Source organism: Bufo bufo, chromosome 3 (assembly GCF_905171765.1).
Source record: "Bufo bufo chromosome 3, aBufBuf1.1, whole genome shotgun sequence".
Taxonomy (NCBI): Eukaryota; Metazoa; Chordata; class Amphibia; order Anura; family Bufonidae; genus Bufo; species Bufo bufo.
In genome coordinates, this window is record NC_053391.1 from 8,758,957 (window position 1) to 8,778,816 (window position 19,860).

At 43.6% G+C, this 19,860-nt stretch overlaps 1 protein-coding gene across 6 annotated transcripts in view; it reads left to right on the plus strand.

Annotated features, from left to right (window-relative positions):
* The window catches only part of GRAMD1C (GRAM domain containing 1C), a 182,737-nt gene that overhangs the window by 150,246 nt on the left and 12,631 nt on the right, over positions 1–19,860 (plus strand). For all 6 annotated transcript variants that reach the window (XM_040422874.1, XM_040422879.1, XM_040422878.1 and 3 more), the window contains 2 exons: positions 6,245–6,349; positions 6,690–6,795. In XM_040422874.1, coding sequence (XP_040278808.1) covers positions 6,245–6,349; positions 6,690–6,795 — 211 coding nt within the window. The remainder of the gene's footprint in view (positions 1–6,244; positions 6,350–6,689; positions 6,796–19,860) is intronic.

The following is a 19,860-nucleotide window of genomic DNA, read 5'->3' on the forward strand; positions in this document are numbered from 1 at the left end:
TTTTATCGCCAGCACCTGGATATCCGAGGAGATAGTGATAACATACAGATAAGGAACGGATCACCCTTATCGTGGCTGCTAAAGTGTGACTGAGCAGCATGATAAGCAAGTATACAGATGTAGCAGAGCTGAACAGGTCCTGGAGCTATCATACCTTATCTTTAATATTCTGATGCTCCACATCTCCTGCTGAAAACAGTCCCGATGTCAGATCAGGCGACCAGGGTCCAGGAAATGCAGTGGATATAAAAAGTCTACACGCCCCTGTTAAAATGTCAGGTTTCTGTGATGTAAAAAAATGAGACAAAGATAAATCATTTCAGAACTTTTTCCACCTTTACTGTGACCTATAAACTGTACAACTCAATGGAAAACAAACTGAAGTCTTTTAGGTGAAGGGAAGAAAATAAATATATAAAATAACGTGGTTGCATAAGTGTGCACACCCTCTTATAATTGGGGATGTAGCTGTGTTCAGAATTAAGCAATCCCATTCACAATCCTGTTACATAGGAGTCCGCATACACCGGCCATCATGTAAAGGGCCTCTGATTAACCCCAAATAAAGTGCAGCTGCTCTTGTTGGTCTTTCCTGAAATGTTCTTAGTCGCATCCCACAGCAGAAGCCATGGTCCACAGAGAGCTTCCAAAGCATCAGAGGGACCTCATTGTTAGAAGGTATCAGTCAGGAGAAGGGGACAAAAGAATGTCCAAGGCATTAGATCTACCATGGAACTCAGTGGAGACCGTCATCATCAAGTGGAGGAAATATGGCACAACAGTGACATTACCAAGAACTGGACGTCCCTCCAAAACTGATGAAAAGACGAGAAGAAAACTGGTCTGGGAGGCGACCAAGAGGCCTACAGCAACATTACAGGAGCTGCAGGAATATCTGGCAAGTCCTGGCTGTGTGGTCCATGTGACAACAATCTCCGTATTCTTCATACAGTACAGACCAAAAGTTTGGACACACCTTCTCATTCAAAGAGTTTTCTTTATTTTCATGACTATAAAGGCATCAAAACTATGAATTAACACATGTGGAATTATATACATAACAAACAAGTGTGAAACAACTGAAAATATGTCATATTCTAGGTTCTTCAAAGTAGCCACCTTTTGCTTTGATCACTGCTTTGCACACTCTTGGCATTCTCTTGATGAGCTTCAAGAGGTAGTCCCCTGAAATGGTCTTCCAACAGTCTTGAAGGAGTTCCCAGAGATGCTTAGCACTTGTTGGCCCTTTTGCCTTCACTCTGCGGTCCAGCTCACCCCAAACCATCTCGATTGGGTTCAGGTCCGGTGACTGTGGAGGCCAGGTCATCTGGCGCAGCACCCCATCACTCTCCTTCATGGTCAAATAGCCCTTACTTTCAAAGTTTTCCCAATTTTTCGGCTGACTGACTGACCTTCATTTCTTAAAGTAATGATGGCCACTCGTTTTTCTTTACTTAGCTGCTTTTTTCTTGCCATAATACAAATTCTAACAGTCTATTCAGTAGGACTATCAGCTGTGTATCCACCTGACTTCTCCTCAACGCCACTGATGGTACCAACCCCATTTATAAGGCAAGAAATCCCACTTATTAAACCTGACAGGGCACACCTGTGAAGTGAAGACCATTTCAGGGGACTACCTCTTGAAGCTCATCAAGAGAATGACAAGAGTGTGCAAAGCAGTAATCCAAGCAAAAGGTGGCTACTTTGAAGAACCTGGAATATGACATATTTTCAGTTGTTTCACACTTGTTTGTTATGTATATAATTCCACATGTGTTAATTCATAGTTTTGATGCCTTCATATTCATGAAAATAAAGAAAACTCTTTGAATGAGAAGGTGTGTCCAAACTTTTGGTCTGTACTGTATATCTGGGCTATGGGGTAGAGGGGCAAGACGAAAGCCTTTTCTTACCAAGAAAAACTTCCAAGCCAGGCTACATTCTGCAAAAAAACTCATCTGAAGTCTCCCAAAAGCATGTTGGGAAAAGGTGTTCTGGTCTGATGAAACCAAGGTTGAACTTTTTGGCCATAATTCCAAAAGATATGTTTGGCGCAAAAACAACACTGCACATCACCAGAAGAACCCCATCCCCACTGTGAAGCATGGTGGTGGCAGCATCATGCCAAGGGGCTGTTCTTCTTCAGCTGGAACTGGGGCCTTAGTTAAGCTAGAGGGAATTATGAGCTGTTCCAAATACCAGTCAATATTGGCCCAAAACCTTCAGGCTTCTGCTAGAAAGCTGAACATGAAGAGGAACTTCATCTTTCCGCATGACAACGACCCAAAGCATACATCCAAATCAACCAAGGAATGGCTTCACCAGAAGAAGATGACAGTTTTGGAATGGCCCAGCCAGAGCCCAGACCTGAATCTGATTGACAATCTGTGGGGTGATCTGAAGAGGGCTGTGCCCAGGAGATGCCCTCGCCATCTGTGGGGTGATCTGAAGAGGGCTGTGCCCAGGAGATGCCCTCGCCATCTGTGGGGTGATCTGAAGAGGGCTGTGCCCAGGAGATGCCCTCGCAATCTGATAGATTTGGAGTGTTTTTGCAAAGAAGAGTCAAAATGTGCCATGCTGATAGACTCAGACCCAGACAGACTGAGTGCTGTAATAACATCAACAGGTGCTCCAACAAAGTAGTAGTTTAAGGGTGTGCACACTTATGCAACCATATTATTTTATTTTTATATTATTTCTTCCCTCCACCTCAAAGATTTCAGTTTGTTTTTCAATTGAGTTGTACAGTTTATAGGTCACATTAAGGCTACATTCACACGTCAGTATTTTTCTATATCCCGATTTTCGGTCCGTTTTTTGCGGATCCGTTGTTCCTGAAAATGTTTCCGTATGTCATCCGTTTTTTGCGGATCCGCAAAAAACGGAAACATGTATAAATTTCAATAAGCAAATAAAGTTGTTTGGATTTCTTTGAAAAAATAAATAAAAAATTAAAATGTAATTTTCAGGAACGGAATTCGCATAAAACGGATGACATACGTAATGACATCCAAATGTCTTCCGTTTTTTGCGTATCCATTGACTTTGTATTGTACCAGGATCCGAATTTTGCGAAAAGAATAGGACATGTTTTATATTTAAACGGACATGCGGAACGGAACAACGGAAACGGACAGCACACATTGTGCTGTCAGTTTTTTTCCAGGACCCATTGAAAATGAATGGGTCCAGATCTGTTCCGCAAAAAACGGAACAGATCAGGAAAGAAAAAACGGACGTGTGAATGGACCCTAAGGGTGGGAAAAGTTCTGAAATGATTTATCTTTGTCTCATTTTTTTTTTTTACAGCACAGAATCCTGACATTTTAACAGGGGTGTGTAGACTTTTTATATCCACTGTACATACAGAAGAATCTATTCAAAAGGGTAATGACTGCAGGGGCTGGAGAAGCTCTATAGACATTATACTGTATATACTGGTGTAATCTACAGGAGAGTCACTGCGTACATACATTACTTATCCTGTACTGATCCTGAGTTACATCCTGTATTATACTCCAGAGCTGCACTCACTATTCTGCTGGTGCAGTCACTGCGTACATACATTACTTATCCTGTACTGATCCTGAGTTACATCCTGTATTATACTCCAGAGCCGCACTCACTATTCTGCTGGTGCAGTCACTGTGTACATACATTACTTATCCTGTACTGATCCTGAGTTACATCCTGTATTATACTCCAGAGCTGCACTCACTATTCTGCTGGTGGAGTCACTGTGTACATACATTACTTATCCTGTACTGATCCTGAGTTACATCCTGGATTATACTCCAGAGCTGCACTCACTATTCTGCTGGTGCAGTCACTGTGTACATACATTACTTATCCTGTACTGATCCTGAGTTACATCCTGTATTATACTCCAGAGCTGTACTCACTATTCTGCTGGTGCAGTCTCTGTGTACATACATTACTTATCCTGTACTGATCCTGAGTTACATCCTGTATTATACTCCAGAGCTGCACTCACTATTCTGCTGGTGCAGTCACTGTGTACATACATTACTTATCCTGTACTGATCCTGAGTTACATCCTTTATTATACTCCAGAGCAGCACTCACTATTCTGCTGGTGCAGTCACTGTGTACATACATTACTTATCCTGTACTGATCCTGAGTTACATCCTGTATTATACTCCAGAGCTGCACTCACTATTCTGCTGGTGCAGTCACTGTGTACATACATTACTTATCCTGTACTGATCCTGAGTTACATCCTGTATTATACTCCAGAGCTGCACTCACTATTCTGCTGGTGGAGTCACTGTGTACATACATTACTTATCCTGTACTGACCCTGAGTTACATCTTGTATTATACTCCAGAGCTGCACTCTCTATTCTGCTGGTGCAGTCACTGTGTACATACATTACTTATCCTGTACTGATCCTGAGTTACATCCTGTATTATACTCCAGAGCTGCACTCACTATTCTGCTGGTGCAGTCACTGTGTACATACATTACTTATCCTGTACTGATCCTGAGTTACATCCTGTATTATACTCCAGAGCTGCACTCACTATTCTGCTGGTGCAGTCACTGTGTACATACATTACTTATCCTGTACTGACCCTGAGTTACATCCTGTATTATACTCCAGAGCTGCACTCACTATTCTGCTGGTGCAGTCACTGTGTACATACATTTCTTACCCTGTACTGATAGTAGCTATAGTGAAAGCAGGGGAAGCGGTTATTGCGGTGTCCGCCTAGGAGGATGACTGAAAGATTTATCTGTCAGGGCTCACTCAACCATATTCTACATTGACAGTATATACATGTATGAGCCACATTCAGAAATTTGCTGTGGGGCCCAGTCAGTTCTAATTACGCCCCTGCTCCAGAGCTGCACTCACTGTTAGGGCTCATGCAAACAAATGTGTGCCAGCCGTGCTCGTACTGCGGCCTGCAAACAGCGGATCCGCAATATATGGGCACTGGATGTGTGCTCATAATATCATATCAAGTTGAATGGGTCTGCATCCGTCAGCACTGGCCACAAGGATGGTGCCCGGCACAGCATGGGCGGCGCATGTTCATGTGCATGAGCCCTTATACTGGTGAAGGTTCTCCTCATGTTACTCTGGGTTTAGCAGGATCCTGGACATTTATCACAGATCTCTCTGCATTGTTCCCTCACTGCAGGGGATTCTGGGTAACGTTCTCCTCTCCCTCCCTGCAGGGGATTCTGGGTAACGTTCTCCTCTCCCTCCCTGCAGGGGATTCTGGGTAACGTTCTCCTCTCCCTCCCTGCAGGGGATTCTGGGTAACGTTCTCCTCTCCCTCCCTGCAGGGGATTCTGGGTAACGTTCTCCTCTCCCTCCCTGCAGGGGATTCTGGGTAACGTTCTCCTTTTCCTCCCTGCAGGGGATTCTGGGTAACGTTCTCCTCTCCCTCCCTGCAGGGGATTCGGGGTAACGTTCTCTTCTTCCTCCCTGCAGGGGATTCTCGGTAACGTTCTCCTCTCCCTTCCCGTAGGGGATTCTGGGTAATGTTCTCCTCTCCCTTCCTGCAGGGGATTCTGGGTAACGTTCTCCTCTCCCTTCCTGCAGGGGATTCTGGGTAACGTTCTCCTATCCCTTCCTGCAGGGGATTCTGGGTAACGTTCTCCTCTCCCTTCCTGCAGGGGATTCTGGGTAACGTTCTCCTCTCCCTTCCTGCAGGGGATTCTGGGTAACGTTCTCCTATCCCTTCCTGCAGGGGATTCTGGGTAACGTTCTCCTCTCCCTTCCTGCAGGGGATTCTGGGTAACGTTCTCCTCTCCCTTCCTGCAGGGGATTCTGGGTAACGTTCTCCTCTCCCTCCCTGCAGGGGATTCTGGGTAACGTTCTCCTCTCCCTTCCTGCAGGGGATTCTGGGTAACGTTCTCCTCTCCCTTCCTGCAGGGGATTCTGGGTAATGTTCTCCTCTCCCTTCCTGCAGGGGATTCTGGGTAACGTTCTCCTCTCCCTTCCTGCAGGGGATTCTGGGTAACGTTCTCCTCTCCCTTCCTGCAGGGGATTCTCGGTAACGTTCTCCTCTCCCTTCCTGCAGGGGATTCTGGGTAATGTTCTCCTCTTCCTCCCTGCAGGGGATTCTCGGTAACGTTCTCCTCTCCCTTCCCGTAGGGGATTCTGGGTAATGTTCTCCTCTCCCTTCCTGCAGGGGATTCTGGGTAACGTTCTCCTCTCCCTCCCTGCAGTGTATTATGGGTAACGTTCTCTTCTTCCTTTGCAGTCTGGTCCTGCTGGTTCTGCTGAACATCACGCTCTTCATCAAGCTTTCCAAGATCGAGCACGCAGCGCAGTCTTTCTACCACATCCAGCAGGAGAGGTCCGGCAGGTGAGTGGATGTATGCTGGAGCAAAACCCGGGAAACTGCACCCTCCCCAAAACCACAGACAGAAGACCAGGTAGCTCCTTCCCATCCTTTGTAGGGAAGGGAGTCTAGACCATTGCCACCAGCCTTCACCTGCTCTCTGCTTCCCACATATTCAGGTCATGATCTGGTGGGCAGAGGTTGCCCTGGTGTGGGTGGTGAGGCTGGTGCCATACCTGGAGAGATGCCCACAACTGCACCCCATTGTCTTCAGGAAGTGATGGGGGTCAGTTCCAGTCTGGGGGCTGCTTCTTACAGGAGTCGTCTCCCTGTTTTCGCTGTTACCTCATGTCTTGTCCTTCAGGTTACACCCCAATGAGGTCACCCATGGAGAAGAAACTCAGAGGAGGAAGGTGCCGGGGGCAGCCTTGAAAGGCGTTCTGAAGGACTCCATCAATACGCTAGAACAGGTACCACCTGCTCCATAGATAATCAGATGAGAATTGGGTAACAGTGCCACCCCAGAGATGAGGAAAGGGCTGGGAAAGGGGAGAGGTCGGTGAATTGGGGGGAGGGGGGTGGCACAGCTGATAGGGCCATTTCCCTCCTCCTCTTCAGCTAGGTGGGGGTCTGACTCTTTACACCCCCACAAGAGGCCATGGTGTTTGGTTGAGCGCTGCTCCCTCACCATTGGTCACACTGTTCACCATGACATCTCTGCAGAGTATTGCATCCCAGTCATGTGAATGTGCTGCACAGATGCGACTAAGAAGATGGCGTGCAGTCAAGAGGCTGCATTGCTCACTTGAGTGCTACAGCCCCTTCATACAGCCATTTTGGGGGGTCTTGGGAGTCGGACACCCACCAATCTGATACTGATGACCTATCTTAAGGGTAAGCCATTAATATTATGAACCCAGAAAACCCCTTTAAATGCTTAAGATGGTAATACTACTCTTTAAGATTTCTGATTTCCGAGAGAATTGCTGCTCCTAAGATGACAGAGGGAGATTCAATGATCCGGGTGTTACAAGGTAACAGAAGAAGCAGCTCTGATACACTGTAACATAAGGATAGATGAATGTAAACAAAATTACTGTTTACATTCACTGACTGCAAGCATCTCAAAATCGTAAAGGAAGTCTGTCAGCAGTTTTAACCTTGCAAAACTGCTGATGGCACTTATTAGGGGCTGGGGAGTACAGGACACAGATGCCTTTTGGGGAGGTTTTATGATCAGGAGTAGTGTGAATACGAAGTTTTTATTCTGCTAGATTCTGCTCCAGCAAGTGTCCAGGAGGCAGAGCTTCACTGTGAAGTGCTCTGCATTGAGATGCTTCAAACCCTTTCCCTATGCTTTGAGTGACAGCTGTGTAACACCCCGGAGTGGTGTTTCCATTACTGCACCATGCTACTGTCTCTAATGGGCTAACATAAATGCCATTTTATGAATTTATTTCCAGGTCCTTTACATTGTGCAATGCTATGAATACTATGCAACTGTTTATCACATGTAATATGTCTGGTTCACCAGCAGATGGCAGTGAAAAACCAGACCTAAGCAGAGTTTGGTGCAGCACAGAGAAAGAAAGCAAAGTATTTAAGCAAGCCTGTCCGTACAGCAGAGAAAGAGCGAAAGCAGAGTTATTGAGTTTGCCTGCCAGTTCATGCTAAAGCCTGCTGGAACCAAGACATTGGTGTTAGCTATAAAAGACAGTAGCATGGTGAAAGAATAGTAACACTACTCCAGGGTGTTACATACCCCCTTACTTAAAACCAAGCCGCATATATTATAGCTAAGACCAATGTCATTCTGTGTAATTATTTCCAGGTCACAGTGTGCATTGATATCAGTATTATGAAATATATATATATAGACCTGGTTCATAGACCTGGTTCACCAACAGGTGGCAGCCTGTATGGCAGAGCCATCCATAGATAGAATATAACTTACCATTCCATTCTCCCCCCTTTGGGCAGAAGGGGGCCAGTCTTGCTTCCTACCAGAAGGGAGGGGTTGCAGTTTAGACTCCATAGTGGAGCTGAGAGCACATGAAAGAAGTAGCAGCCAGAGGAAATTGTTCTTCGTCTGGAGCAGGAGCCACCAAAGGGAAGTAGCTTGTAGAGCACCTGAATCTGTGCTAATTTAATTTACTGAGTGTCAGGAGGGGGATAACAGCCCAAGGAACCCCAATCCAAGGATACCAGAACTGACCAAAAGTCCAGTAACCAGACCCAAGCAGAGTTTAGCACAGCAGAGAGAAAGAAAGCAGAGTTTTTAAGCAAGCCTGTCAGCCCAGCAGAGAAAGCAGAGTTACCAAGTTTGCCTGCCAGTTTATGCCAAAGCCTACTGGAACCAAGAGAAAGCCTGAGTGAAAGAAAAGCCTCAATATTGTCTGGAATCAGGTTAACCCAAGTAAAGCTGCTGTTAAAATTTATCATGGTCTTCTTCATACCCTAACTCAACTATTCCCCTTTTAATGCTATGGAGTCAAAGCCTGGGGTCCAGCTGTATCCAGGTAGGAGCACTGTGACACACACAGGCCGCACCACACCACTCGGCATTCCACCTAAACCTGGGATGCGATAGGGCCCTGGGGGGAGGTGCGTTGCATTAAAAAGGAAATAGTTGACGGATGAAGGAAAAATAACTTGATTCCAGACCTTTATATGACATTCCATGGCAGCTTTATTTGAATAAACTTTCATACAAACGATTTGCAGGCTTTGTCTTGGTTCCAGCAGGCTTTAGCATGAAATGGCAGGCAAACTCAATAATTCTTCTTTCTCTCTTTCTCTGCTGTACGGACAGGCTTGCTTAAATACTTTGCTTTCTTTCTCTGTGCTGCACTAAACTCTGCTTACGTCTGGTTTCTGTACTTTAGGTCTGTTCTGGTATCCTTGGATGGGGTGCATCGACTGTTATTCCCTTCCTGACACTCTGTAAAAATGTATCTTCAGCCGAAGAATTATTCCTCTTGCTGGTTTCTCTTATGGTGACCGAAGAACGATTTCCTCTGGTCCCTATGGCTTCCAGACATCTGCTTCCATGGTCAGCAGAGCTTTGGCTGCTCTGGCTGACATAGGCACGTAAGGCTGTGAGTGCGCCACACCTTACTCCTCTCCTGTCCAGGCTAGTACTCAAACTAACTGGAAACTGCTACCCCTCCCCTTCTGGTAGGAAACAGGGCTGACCCACTTCTGCCCAGAGGGGGGAAAATGGAATGGTTCCATTCTGTCCAAGTATCGCTCTGAGAAGAAGATAAAAAAGAGGTTTATTGATATCTATACTTTGGGTGGCCACCCAAAATATAAAACGACAAAGAAATGACAGTCGCCAAGGAGGTGGAGTATATCGCTATTGTGAAGAGGTGGAGGAACTAGAGGAAAGTTATAATAATAATAAAATGAAATAGGGTTAGGGCTCACACGTAGATATATGAGAAAGAGTTGGTTAATATTGGGGTGACTAAAGAGCTAAAAAATACTCCTGTTAGCCCCAATAAACCATAAAAAATTTGACCCACAAATAGGCGCCACTCCCGGAGAGGATAGGGTTAATGTTAAATCAATAACGCAACAAATAAATAAATAAATAAGCCCGAGGTGGAAAAAAAAATAGTCAAAATAGATATGAGGCATCAAATGTCAAAGAGAAAGAAGAAGTGGACAAGGAGCCCACTGATGGTGATAATGAGTGAAACACTAATAAAGTCTGTAAAATTAGAATAATGTATATATGAAATCAATAACGCTCACTTTACTGGGGAGGATGTCTGTCGGATAAAACTCAAGACACCTCCAGACAGGGCCCCCGGCCGGGTTCACCTGTAGAATGGTAGAAATGACGGCAGCAGGACATCCAGCTTCTGGTCGATTCTGGTTCATTTATTTATAAAAAAAAAAACTCAGGGCTCTCTCATGCGTTTCGGGGGTCACTATAAACTAGCCCCCTTCCTCAGGAGTAATAAAATATAAATACATACACTAAAACAAATCTATATATCCAGGGCTTAGACATGTGCGTGGTTCGCGGGATATTTTGTACTGGAAGTGGCGTCAAAGGAACGTCACCTCTGGCCTTATGCGTTTCAGAATGGAACGCAAAGAACAGAACGCATGGGAACATTAATTAAAAACAGTATACCTGTCACGGCCTTTCGTGTGCGCTGTGACACTGTTGCCACACTTGCGGTTGCCCACGGCAACGTGTTGGTGTGTGAGCATGCGGTGGCAGTGTTTTAGCCTTCTGGGTGATTGCTGTGACATGGTTGCCACTCATGCTATACCAATTATTGACCGTTCATGTGTTCTATTTTCTGATTTTCTGAATTTACTGGTTGTCACCCGTCAGGATGTTTAGGTCCAGGAATCATTCATCCATCCACTTAATGATTTAAGACCATTATTTTACCTTGACCTATTATCTTGCCACTTAAGTTATAATATATCCTTTTTATTATGCAATTTTATTCTCCCCTTCTCTGTCCCCCCCCCCCCCCCCCCTCACCCTTTGCTCCTATTCTAACTTTCTGAACATATATTTACTTTTTAATATATACATACCTATGAAGGTCATGTGAATGGACATATCTTTTATAATGATTGGATTTTAGATATATGGTATATTATCCTTTTGACAATATATGCCCTCTGAATATCAAGTTCTCTCTGTTTTGCGTTCCATTCTGAGGCGCCTCCATTGGTGCGTTCCAGCGTTGAATACATGAAGAATCTCCATACTTTCCATTTTCTACAATTTTTTTTATCTTTTATTATTTATAAATGTGTGTGTGTATAAGTAGTATAACCTCTATATGTTTCGTCAAACAAAAAGTGACAGGTCGACACGCTCTTTTCCCGCCCATAACCTTTCCCAGTCCATCCCAAAGTGCTGCCCATCGCCCGTCCCCAACCACGCCTAAATACCACCCATTCAATGCCCCTTATTCTGTCAAGCGTCTTCCCCTTGCGGTGTATCCTTTCTGAAGCAAAAACACGCCCTTATTTTTTGCCCACAGCATCCATTTTGTGAAATACGGCAACCATTTTGTGATTTAGCAAAGCAGGTCAGGGAATGTTCGGACATGTCCTAAGACGTTATTTGAGAGCGCCGAAATAATTTTTGCTTCGTTAGCAAATTATGCTTAATTATATATGATTGTGTTTAATAAAATAATATTGTAAATATTAACAATAGCTAAGATACCTCAGCAGTCGCTCACAATACGAAAATCGAAGGCATGCGTGTTATTTACGACGAGTTATGTTACATTTTTTCAGCAACGCCGTAGGGTAGGCACATAACAACAACATAGACATAATTGTTTCAAGCGCTTTGTTACAAAGTCACGTACAACACTCATTTTTTTCTAAAATCGCTTGCAAATATTTTAAATACATTTTTAAAAGACATGCCTTTAGCGATACAATGTAAGATAGAGATGCAGTAATTCCCGCAGACGGAACTAACGGCGTCCTGTATTTGTCTGTTTTGATACCTTTTATAATCTTAGAATTTTTAGCAAAAAATTTCATAAATTCACCAGGAAATATTTTATTTGCAGGCGATAATCCATAACTATCAAAAAAAAATAGATACATTATTCGGGCATAATATAATTAATTAAAATCCAGTGCTTTCCCCACTGATACGAATTGTCCGTATTTACAATATAGGCCGCCGGACAGTCGATTTTATTTCTTGGTAATAAATCGCACGGAAAAACACCTTTAAATATGCGCCGGGCGTGAAAGTCAGCTTTGATAACGCAGGTAATTTCATAATTGTTAATTTTTATTTAAAATCATATAAAACCTCCCTTCTATTGTTTATTTCAATAATATTTTCATGGACGGAATACACAATCATGTTACTAGTGTTTAGCACCGGATCAGCAAATCTAACTTCAGCTCTGAGATTTCCAGTTTTTACTAGAGAGAAATGGCCGCCGGGTTCTTGATCCGGCGACAAATCAAAAGTGAACAAAGTGTAACCGTTCAAAAATTCTGATCGATCCACGGATAAAGCGTTGTCGGCCTTTTGCTTCCTCGAAATATGTACGAGCGACATATATTCACGAACAGCCGATTCGTCTTGAAAATTAGGCTGAAACGGGTTTGCGGGTATCTGTTTTCCGTCCAAATATAAGGCGGCGTAATTCACATTATAGTGATTGAAGCACAAAGGATTTCATTGGTAATTCCCGGAAAACGAGTCGTTGTCCACAAACGCGAGTATTACTGTTCTTGGAATGTTTCCGAGAAAAAGATTCTCGTGGTTAGATATGCGAGTACCGTCGGGAATATGTCACGACGGACAGGATACAAGATACACAGAAAATAAACAAACAGTTGTCAAGGCAAGAAGCTGGGGATAAAGGTTACCTCCTGACAAATCCCTACCAGCTCTCCCTAGACTTCTATGCCCACGTTCAGACCCTGAAGGTGGGAATAACGTGTCCTCGTGCCTAGGCTGATGATTCCCTAAGATGGTGAAAGGGGGAAAGAAGCAGCCTGCTCCCTCAGGACCTGGAGGGGGCAGGCGTCTCTCTAACAGCCTAGACAGACAACCACAAAAACAAAAACCAACTTATCTTTTACGGAGCAGGAACAGCAAATCCTTCCTTCCTTCCTTCCTCCCAGCCAGCCAGAAGCTATAACCCGCACAGCACACTGGGAGTGGGCGTAATTTAAACTCAAACCAATGACCCCACCCAGTGCACCTGAAGGGAGGCGGATATAGCTCAACTCCAAAACAAAAACAAAAGGCTACACACGTGCAGCTAACCTGGCAGACCTCCGCACATAGCCTGAGCAGGGCATGACAGTATATTATACACTTTAAGCTCAATCGACCAAGTACTTTGCGTTAGCGGTTAACAGAGCGCGACTGTGCCCGATTCTCACAGCGGGCGATACTTGAACTCTTTTGACAAACAGCGACGCGTGCTGTATTTGGACTTTAAAACGGGTCGCCTCGGCAGACATAAGACAGAAGGAGTCTTCGTTTCTGGTCAACTTTATCTTTAGATCTAATCCATTCAGTATTAACTTCGGCTGATTAAATATATTGGTGTAAATGGGGCCCATTAATACTACACTTCTAGAGCGAGTCGTTTACTGAGCTCTCTTGGCGAAACCAACATTATGGCCGTCGAGAGCCCGGTCATCATGATGCCCCGCGGTATCTTAATAGAAAAGGCCGGCTGTAAATTGGGCCGCTTAAGTTTGTGAATTATAAGCCTTTATATACGCTCTATGGGCCATATTTATCATTACTCTGACGGCTCACTCCACTTTCACATATGGCTAAAGTCAGTTTTAGCCAAGTCAGGTTTATGATCGGCCCTTTAAGACTGTAATAAATGTGGTTTGACGGTAGCAGTATGTCCGTCAGTAAGCGGCTTTACAAAAGTCGCACGTCTTTACAAAAAAGTCTCATAAGATAAGCATGGTCCACACTGGAGTGAAATTGTGACTTTTTTGTGACTTTTTAAATAGTCGCAATAGTAAATTTGTCTAGAGATTCATTTACATAAGAAAACACGCCCACTTTCAGAAAAGTCGCAAATTTTTGCGCAGTTTTAGCGATTGCGCAAAATTCTGCAACTTTTTCACTCCATTATTCTGACTTGAGCTAATGATAAATCTGGCCCTATACGTATAAAGGTTGTCGCTTCTTGAAATCAGAGTGTTGCCGAGCGTTCTGTCCAATTGATTAACCACTTCACATCCGGGCCATTTGCCCCCTTCCTGACTTACTTAACATTCCCCATATGTCTACTTTATGTTGGCATCATTTTGTAAATGTAAATGTCATTTATTTTTTTAGGATATTAGAAGTTGAGAAGCAATTCTTAAAATTTTTAAGAAAATTGCCAAAACCCACTTTTTAAGGACCAGTTCAGGTCTGAAGTCACTTTGTGGGGCCTACATAGTGGATACCCCCATAAATGACCCCATTGTAGAAACTACACCCCTCAAGTTACTTAAAACCGATTTTACAAACTTTGTTAACCCTTTAGGCGTTCCACAAGAATTAAAGGAAAATAGAGATCAAATTTTAAAATTTCACTTTTTGGGCAGATTTTCCATTTTAATCCAATTTTTTCTTTAAGACATCGATGGTTAACAGCCAAACAAAATTTAATATTTATTACCCAGATTCTGCGGTTTACAGAAACACCCCACATGTGGTCATAAACTGCTGTATGAGCACATGGCAGGGCGCAGAAGAAAAGGAACGCCATACGGTTTTTACATGCCCTGTCCCATTTAAAGCCCCCCTGATGCACCCATACAGTAGAAACTCCCAAGAAGTGACCCTATTTTGGAAACTAGGGGATAAGGTGCCAGTTTTATTGGTACTATTTTTGGGTACATATGATTTTTTGATCATTCATTATAACACTTTATTGGGCAAGGTGACCAAAAAATTGGTTGTTTTAGCACAGTTTCTATTTATTTATTTTTACAGCGTTCACCTGAGGGGTTCAGTCAAGTGACATTTTTATAGAGCAGATTGTTACGGACGTGGCGATACCTAATATGTATACTTGTTCTCATTTATTAAAGTTTTACACAATAATAGCATTTTTGAAACAAAAAAATTATGTTTTAATGTGTCCATTTTTATAGAGCTGGTTTTTACGGACGCGGCAATACCTAATATGTATACTTTTTCTTATTTAAGTTTTACACAATAATAGCATTTTTGAAACCAAAAAATTATGTTTTAATGTGTCCATGTTCTGAGAGCTATAGTTTTTTTTATTTTTTGAGAGATTTTCTTGTAGGGGCTCATTTTTTGTGGGATGAGGTGAAGGTTTTATTAGTACCATTTTGTGAAACATACGCCTTTTTGATCACTTGGTGTTGCACTTTTTTGTTATGTAAGGTGACAAAAATGGCTTTTTTTGACACCGTTTTTATATTTTTTTTATTTTTTATGGTGTTTATCGGACTGGGTCGATCATTTGATATATTTATAGAGCCGGCCGTCACTGACGCGGCAATACCAAATATGTCTATTTTTTTTTCTATTTAAAAAAAATATATATTTATTCCTTACTTGGGGAATTTTTATTTTTTACATGTGAAACCTTTATTTTTGTTTTTAACACTTTATTTTATTAATTTTTTTTTTACACTTTTCGTCCCCCATAAGGTCATACAAGACCTTTGGGGGACATTTAACTTCACATTTTTTATTTTTTTTCCACTGTTGATTTCTCCTGTAACTGGGGCTGACATAGTAGCCCCAGTTACAGGAGAAATGCACCCCCCCAGAGAGGCTGTACAGCGCAATACAGCTCTGTACAGCCTCAGTGCAGGGCTGATCGAGGTCTCTGAAAGACCTCACAGCTACTGCACTCACCCGGCTCAGGCAGTCACATGACCGCATAGCGGCATAGCGCTTCCTGCACTGTATACACAGCGCTCGGCGATCTAGAAGGCAGGGACACCTGGGCACTCTCCCTGCCTTCTCTGGCAACCCGATCTGCAGCTGCGCGATTAGCGTGCAGCTGCAGTTTCTGAATGGACGTTCAGGAACGTCCATTCCGAAATAGAGAACCACCTCCCGGACGTTTATAGTCTATGGGCAGACGGGAGGTGATTAAAAAGGCTGGCAATAGGGTAGTTACTAAGGGCAACGCGGGATCCGTCGGGTATGGGTGTGTTATCCGGGCTAATGATTCTGCAAACGACGTGTAACAGAGGTCGTAATAATAATCAACGCTGCCCGAGATGAAGAACTCCAAAGGCGCATTGTCGGCAAACCGGGTTAAGTGAGTAGACGGTAGCTGTAGGAGACACGCAAGCAACAGTAAAGTGCAATCTCACAATCTTGTATATTAGTTGACATAACTTTCGAATAGTTGATACAGACGAGAGAATGATGACATAATTTGTCACAGTTATGACGTGTTTTGACAGCTCTACTAAGCATCATGATAAAATATGCAACTATTGCTGGTAATAACAGAAGACTTGACCGAAATAAGGAAAAAAGGGTATGGGAGGAAGGAGGGCTGGATAAGGGGGGAATTCAGGAGGGTGAGGAGAAGGAGAGAGCTACCCGAATCTTCCGTCGGACCCAGCTTCCCAATTATCTGAGTAGTCCAAGCAAAGAGTAGAGAAATGTGGACTGACATGGCGTTCACCTTTAGACGGTCTACATCTGTCACATGACTATTTCTCACTTGGCGTGGACTACAACGTAAGAAAGCAAGAGTTAGTTGTCTTTGTGTTGTTCGCCTCTTCAGAGGTCACTGGATCTATAGTGTTTCCATTGACCCCATAATTTTAGGAAATTGCTATGGTCCCTATTTTCCCAGCTTGCTAGTTCCTCCAGGCGGCAAATCGACTGGTCAACTTTGCCTTTCCATTGTTCTATGGTGGGAGCCTCTCGGTTTCGCCATTTCAGAGGGATTAAGATTCTTGCTGCTTGAATTAGGCGAGTGGTTAAATCTCTCTTTGATGGTTGGCAACCAAAGGAGGGCGCTCTCTGGGGGTATGACCGTGGTACGGGCTGTTATACTGTTGATGACTCTTGAGATCTCATCCCAATATGGTTGCATTTTGGGACATAAAGCGATTTTTCAATACTTGTTTGCGTAGGTGGTATTTGAAAGATATCCAACTCTGATTTGGCGTACTCGGCAGATGCGTCACGTACAAAAGCCATAGCGGTTGATTAGAAGATGTCGCTCGTTGAACGGCTTCTTGTTTTCTGGCGGCAACGTCTCTTAGGCGGTGCTACTTTATTAATAAAAAGGGGGTAGGACAATGCCGTTGCGGGCGCTGTTTTTTTCCCGCTTTTTTGTTTCGAATTTGCACAATGCCAGAGCCCTCTTGCCCATCCGTAGGTCTGTTTATTCGATCCATAACGGCAGTTGATGTCGTAGCGACAACATCTTTAGCGATGTTCCTGGCCGCTGGTTTTACAAGTTCCACACCTTTCTTGAATAGGGGAACAACTCGACGGAACAGCCCCCGAAATAACCTGGCGAGACCAGAACCGTGCATGAATTCTGTGCCGTGAAAACCATCCAAACCATGAGCGGCTTGCGCTATGTAATAATGTGCATATGCATCTGGGTCGCCGTACACTCTCTGGGACAACATTTTAATACTTTAAAGGGCTTCTGTCACCCCACTAAAGTGATTTTTTTTTTTTGGGGCTAGTTAAATTAGTTATATTGCGATATATGAAAATATAATTGTGTTACTTACTTTGATCCAGCAGTTTATTCAAAAAAGAAGTTTTATCATATGTAAATTCGGTCTCTACCAGCAAGTAGGGCGGCTACTTGCTGGTAGCTGCTGCAGAAAACCGTCCCCTCGTCGTTTTGATTGACAGGGCCAGCCGGGGTCTCCTCCGCCGGCCAGCCCTGTCGGCAATTCAAAAATCGCGCGCCTGTGTTCATTCGGCGCAGGCGCTCTGAGATGAGGAGGCTCGCCTCCTCAGAACTCCCTCAGTGCGCCTGCGCCGATGACATCACCGAAATAGAAGACGTCATCGGCGCAGGCGCACTGAGGGAGTTCTGAGGAGACGAGCCTCCTCATCTCAGAGCGCCTGCGCAGAATGAACACAGGCGCGCGATTTTTGAAATGCCGACAGGGCTGGCCGGAGGAGGAGATCCCGGCTGGCCCTGTCAATCAACACGACGAGGGGGCGGATTTCTGCAGCAGCTACCAGCAAGTAGACGCCCTACTTGCTAGTAGAGACCGAATTTACATAGGATAAAACTTCGTTTTTTGAATAAACTGCTGGATCAAAGTAAGTAACACAATTATATTTTCATATATCGCAATATAACTAATTTAACTAACCCCAAAAAAATAATCACTTTAGTGGGGTGACAGAAGCCCTTTAAAGGGGTTTTCCCATCTTAGACAATGGGGGCATATCGCTAGGATATCCCACCATTGTCTGATAGGTGGGACCCACCTCTGGGACCCGCACCTACAAGGAGAACAGAGCCGGGGAGAGTCGTGGCTGGAGAACCCCGGGTTTCCCGAGGTTCGTCCACCACTAGGCGCAGCTCCCCGCCTCTCCCATTGAAGTGAATGGGAGCGCACCGCTCCATAGAAATGAATAAAGGGCGGCTGCGCATGCGCAGTGCGCCCTCCTTAACTTTCTCCGCTCCGTTCTTCTTGTAGGTGCGGGTCTCACAGGTGGGGGCATGCCCTAGCGATATGCCCTCATTGTCTAAGATGGGATAACCCATTTAAGGACCAGGCCGTTTTTTGGAAACTTGACATGTGTCACTTTGTGGGGATAACTTCGCAACGCTTTTACTTATCCAGGCCATTCTGAGATTGTTTTCTCGTGACACATTGTACTTCCTGATAAAAATTTTAGTTGATATAATTCACCTTTTATTTATTAAACAACCAAAATGTACTGAAAATTTGGAAACATTTCTCTGCTTTTAAAGCAGATAGTGATACATCATAAGAGAGTTGTTACCTTACATTCCCCATATGTCCACTTTCATGTTTGCATCATTTTGTAAATGTAATTTTATTTTTTAGGATCTTATAAGGCTTAGAATTTTAGAAGATAAATTTTTAAGAAAATTTCCAAAACCCACTTTTTTAAGGACCACTTAAATTCTAAAGTCACTTTGTGGGGCTTACATAGTGGAAAACACCCATTAATGACCCCATTGTAGAAACTACACCCCTCAAGTTATTCAAAACTGATTTTACAAACTTTTTTAACCCTTTAGGTGTTCTACAAGAATTAAAGGAAAAGGAGATGACATTTTTAAATTTCACTTCTTTGGCAGATTCTCCATTTTAATTCTTTTTTTCCTGTAACACATCAAGGGTTAACAGCCAAATTAAAACTCAATATTTATTACCCTGATTTTGCAGTTTACAGAAACACCCCAAATGTGGTCGTAAACTGCTGTACGGGAACACGGCAGAGCGCACAATTTCTGAAGGAAAAACAATCATGTTTTTATGTCTCCAAATCTTTTTTTTATATTTTGGCCGATTGTCTTAGTTAGGCCTCCTGCACACGACCGTATGGCTTTTTCAGTGTTTTGCGATCCGTTTTTCACAGATCCGTTGTTCCGTTTTTTGTTTCCGTTTCTGTTCCGTTTTTCCGTATGGCATATATAGTATACAGTAATTACATAGATAGAATTGGGCTGGGCATAACATTTTCAATAGATGGTTCTGCAAAAAACAGAACAGAAACGGAAGACATACGGATGCATTTCTGTATGTGTTCCGTTTTCTTGCGGACCCATTGACTTGAATGGAGCCACGGAACGTGATTTGCGGGCAATAATAGGACATGTTCTATCTTTAAACGGAACGGAAAAACGGAAATCCGGAAATGGAATGCATACGGAGTACATTCAGTTTTTTTTGCGGAACCATTGAAATGAATGGTTCCGTATACGGAACGCAAAAAACGGCCAGTAAACGGGTGGAAAAACGGTCGTGTGCAGGAGGCCTTAGTCTCATTTTTTGCAGGATGAGATGACTGGTACTATTTTGGGGTACATACT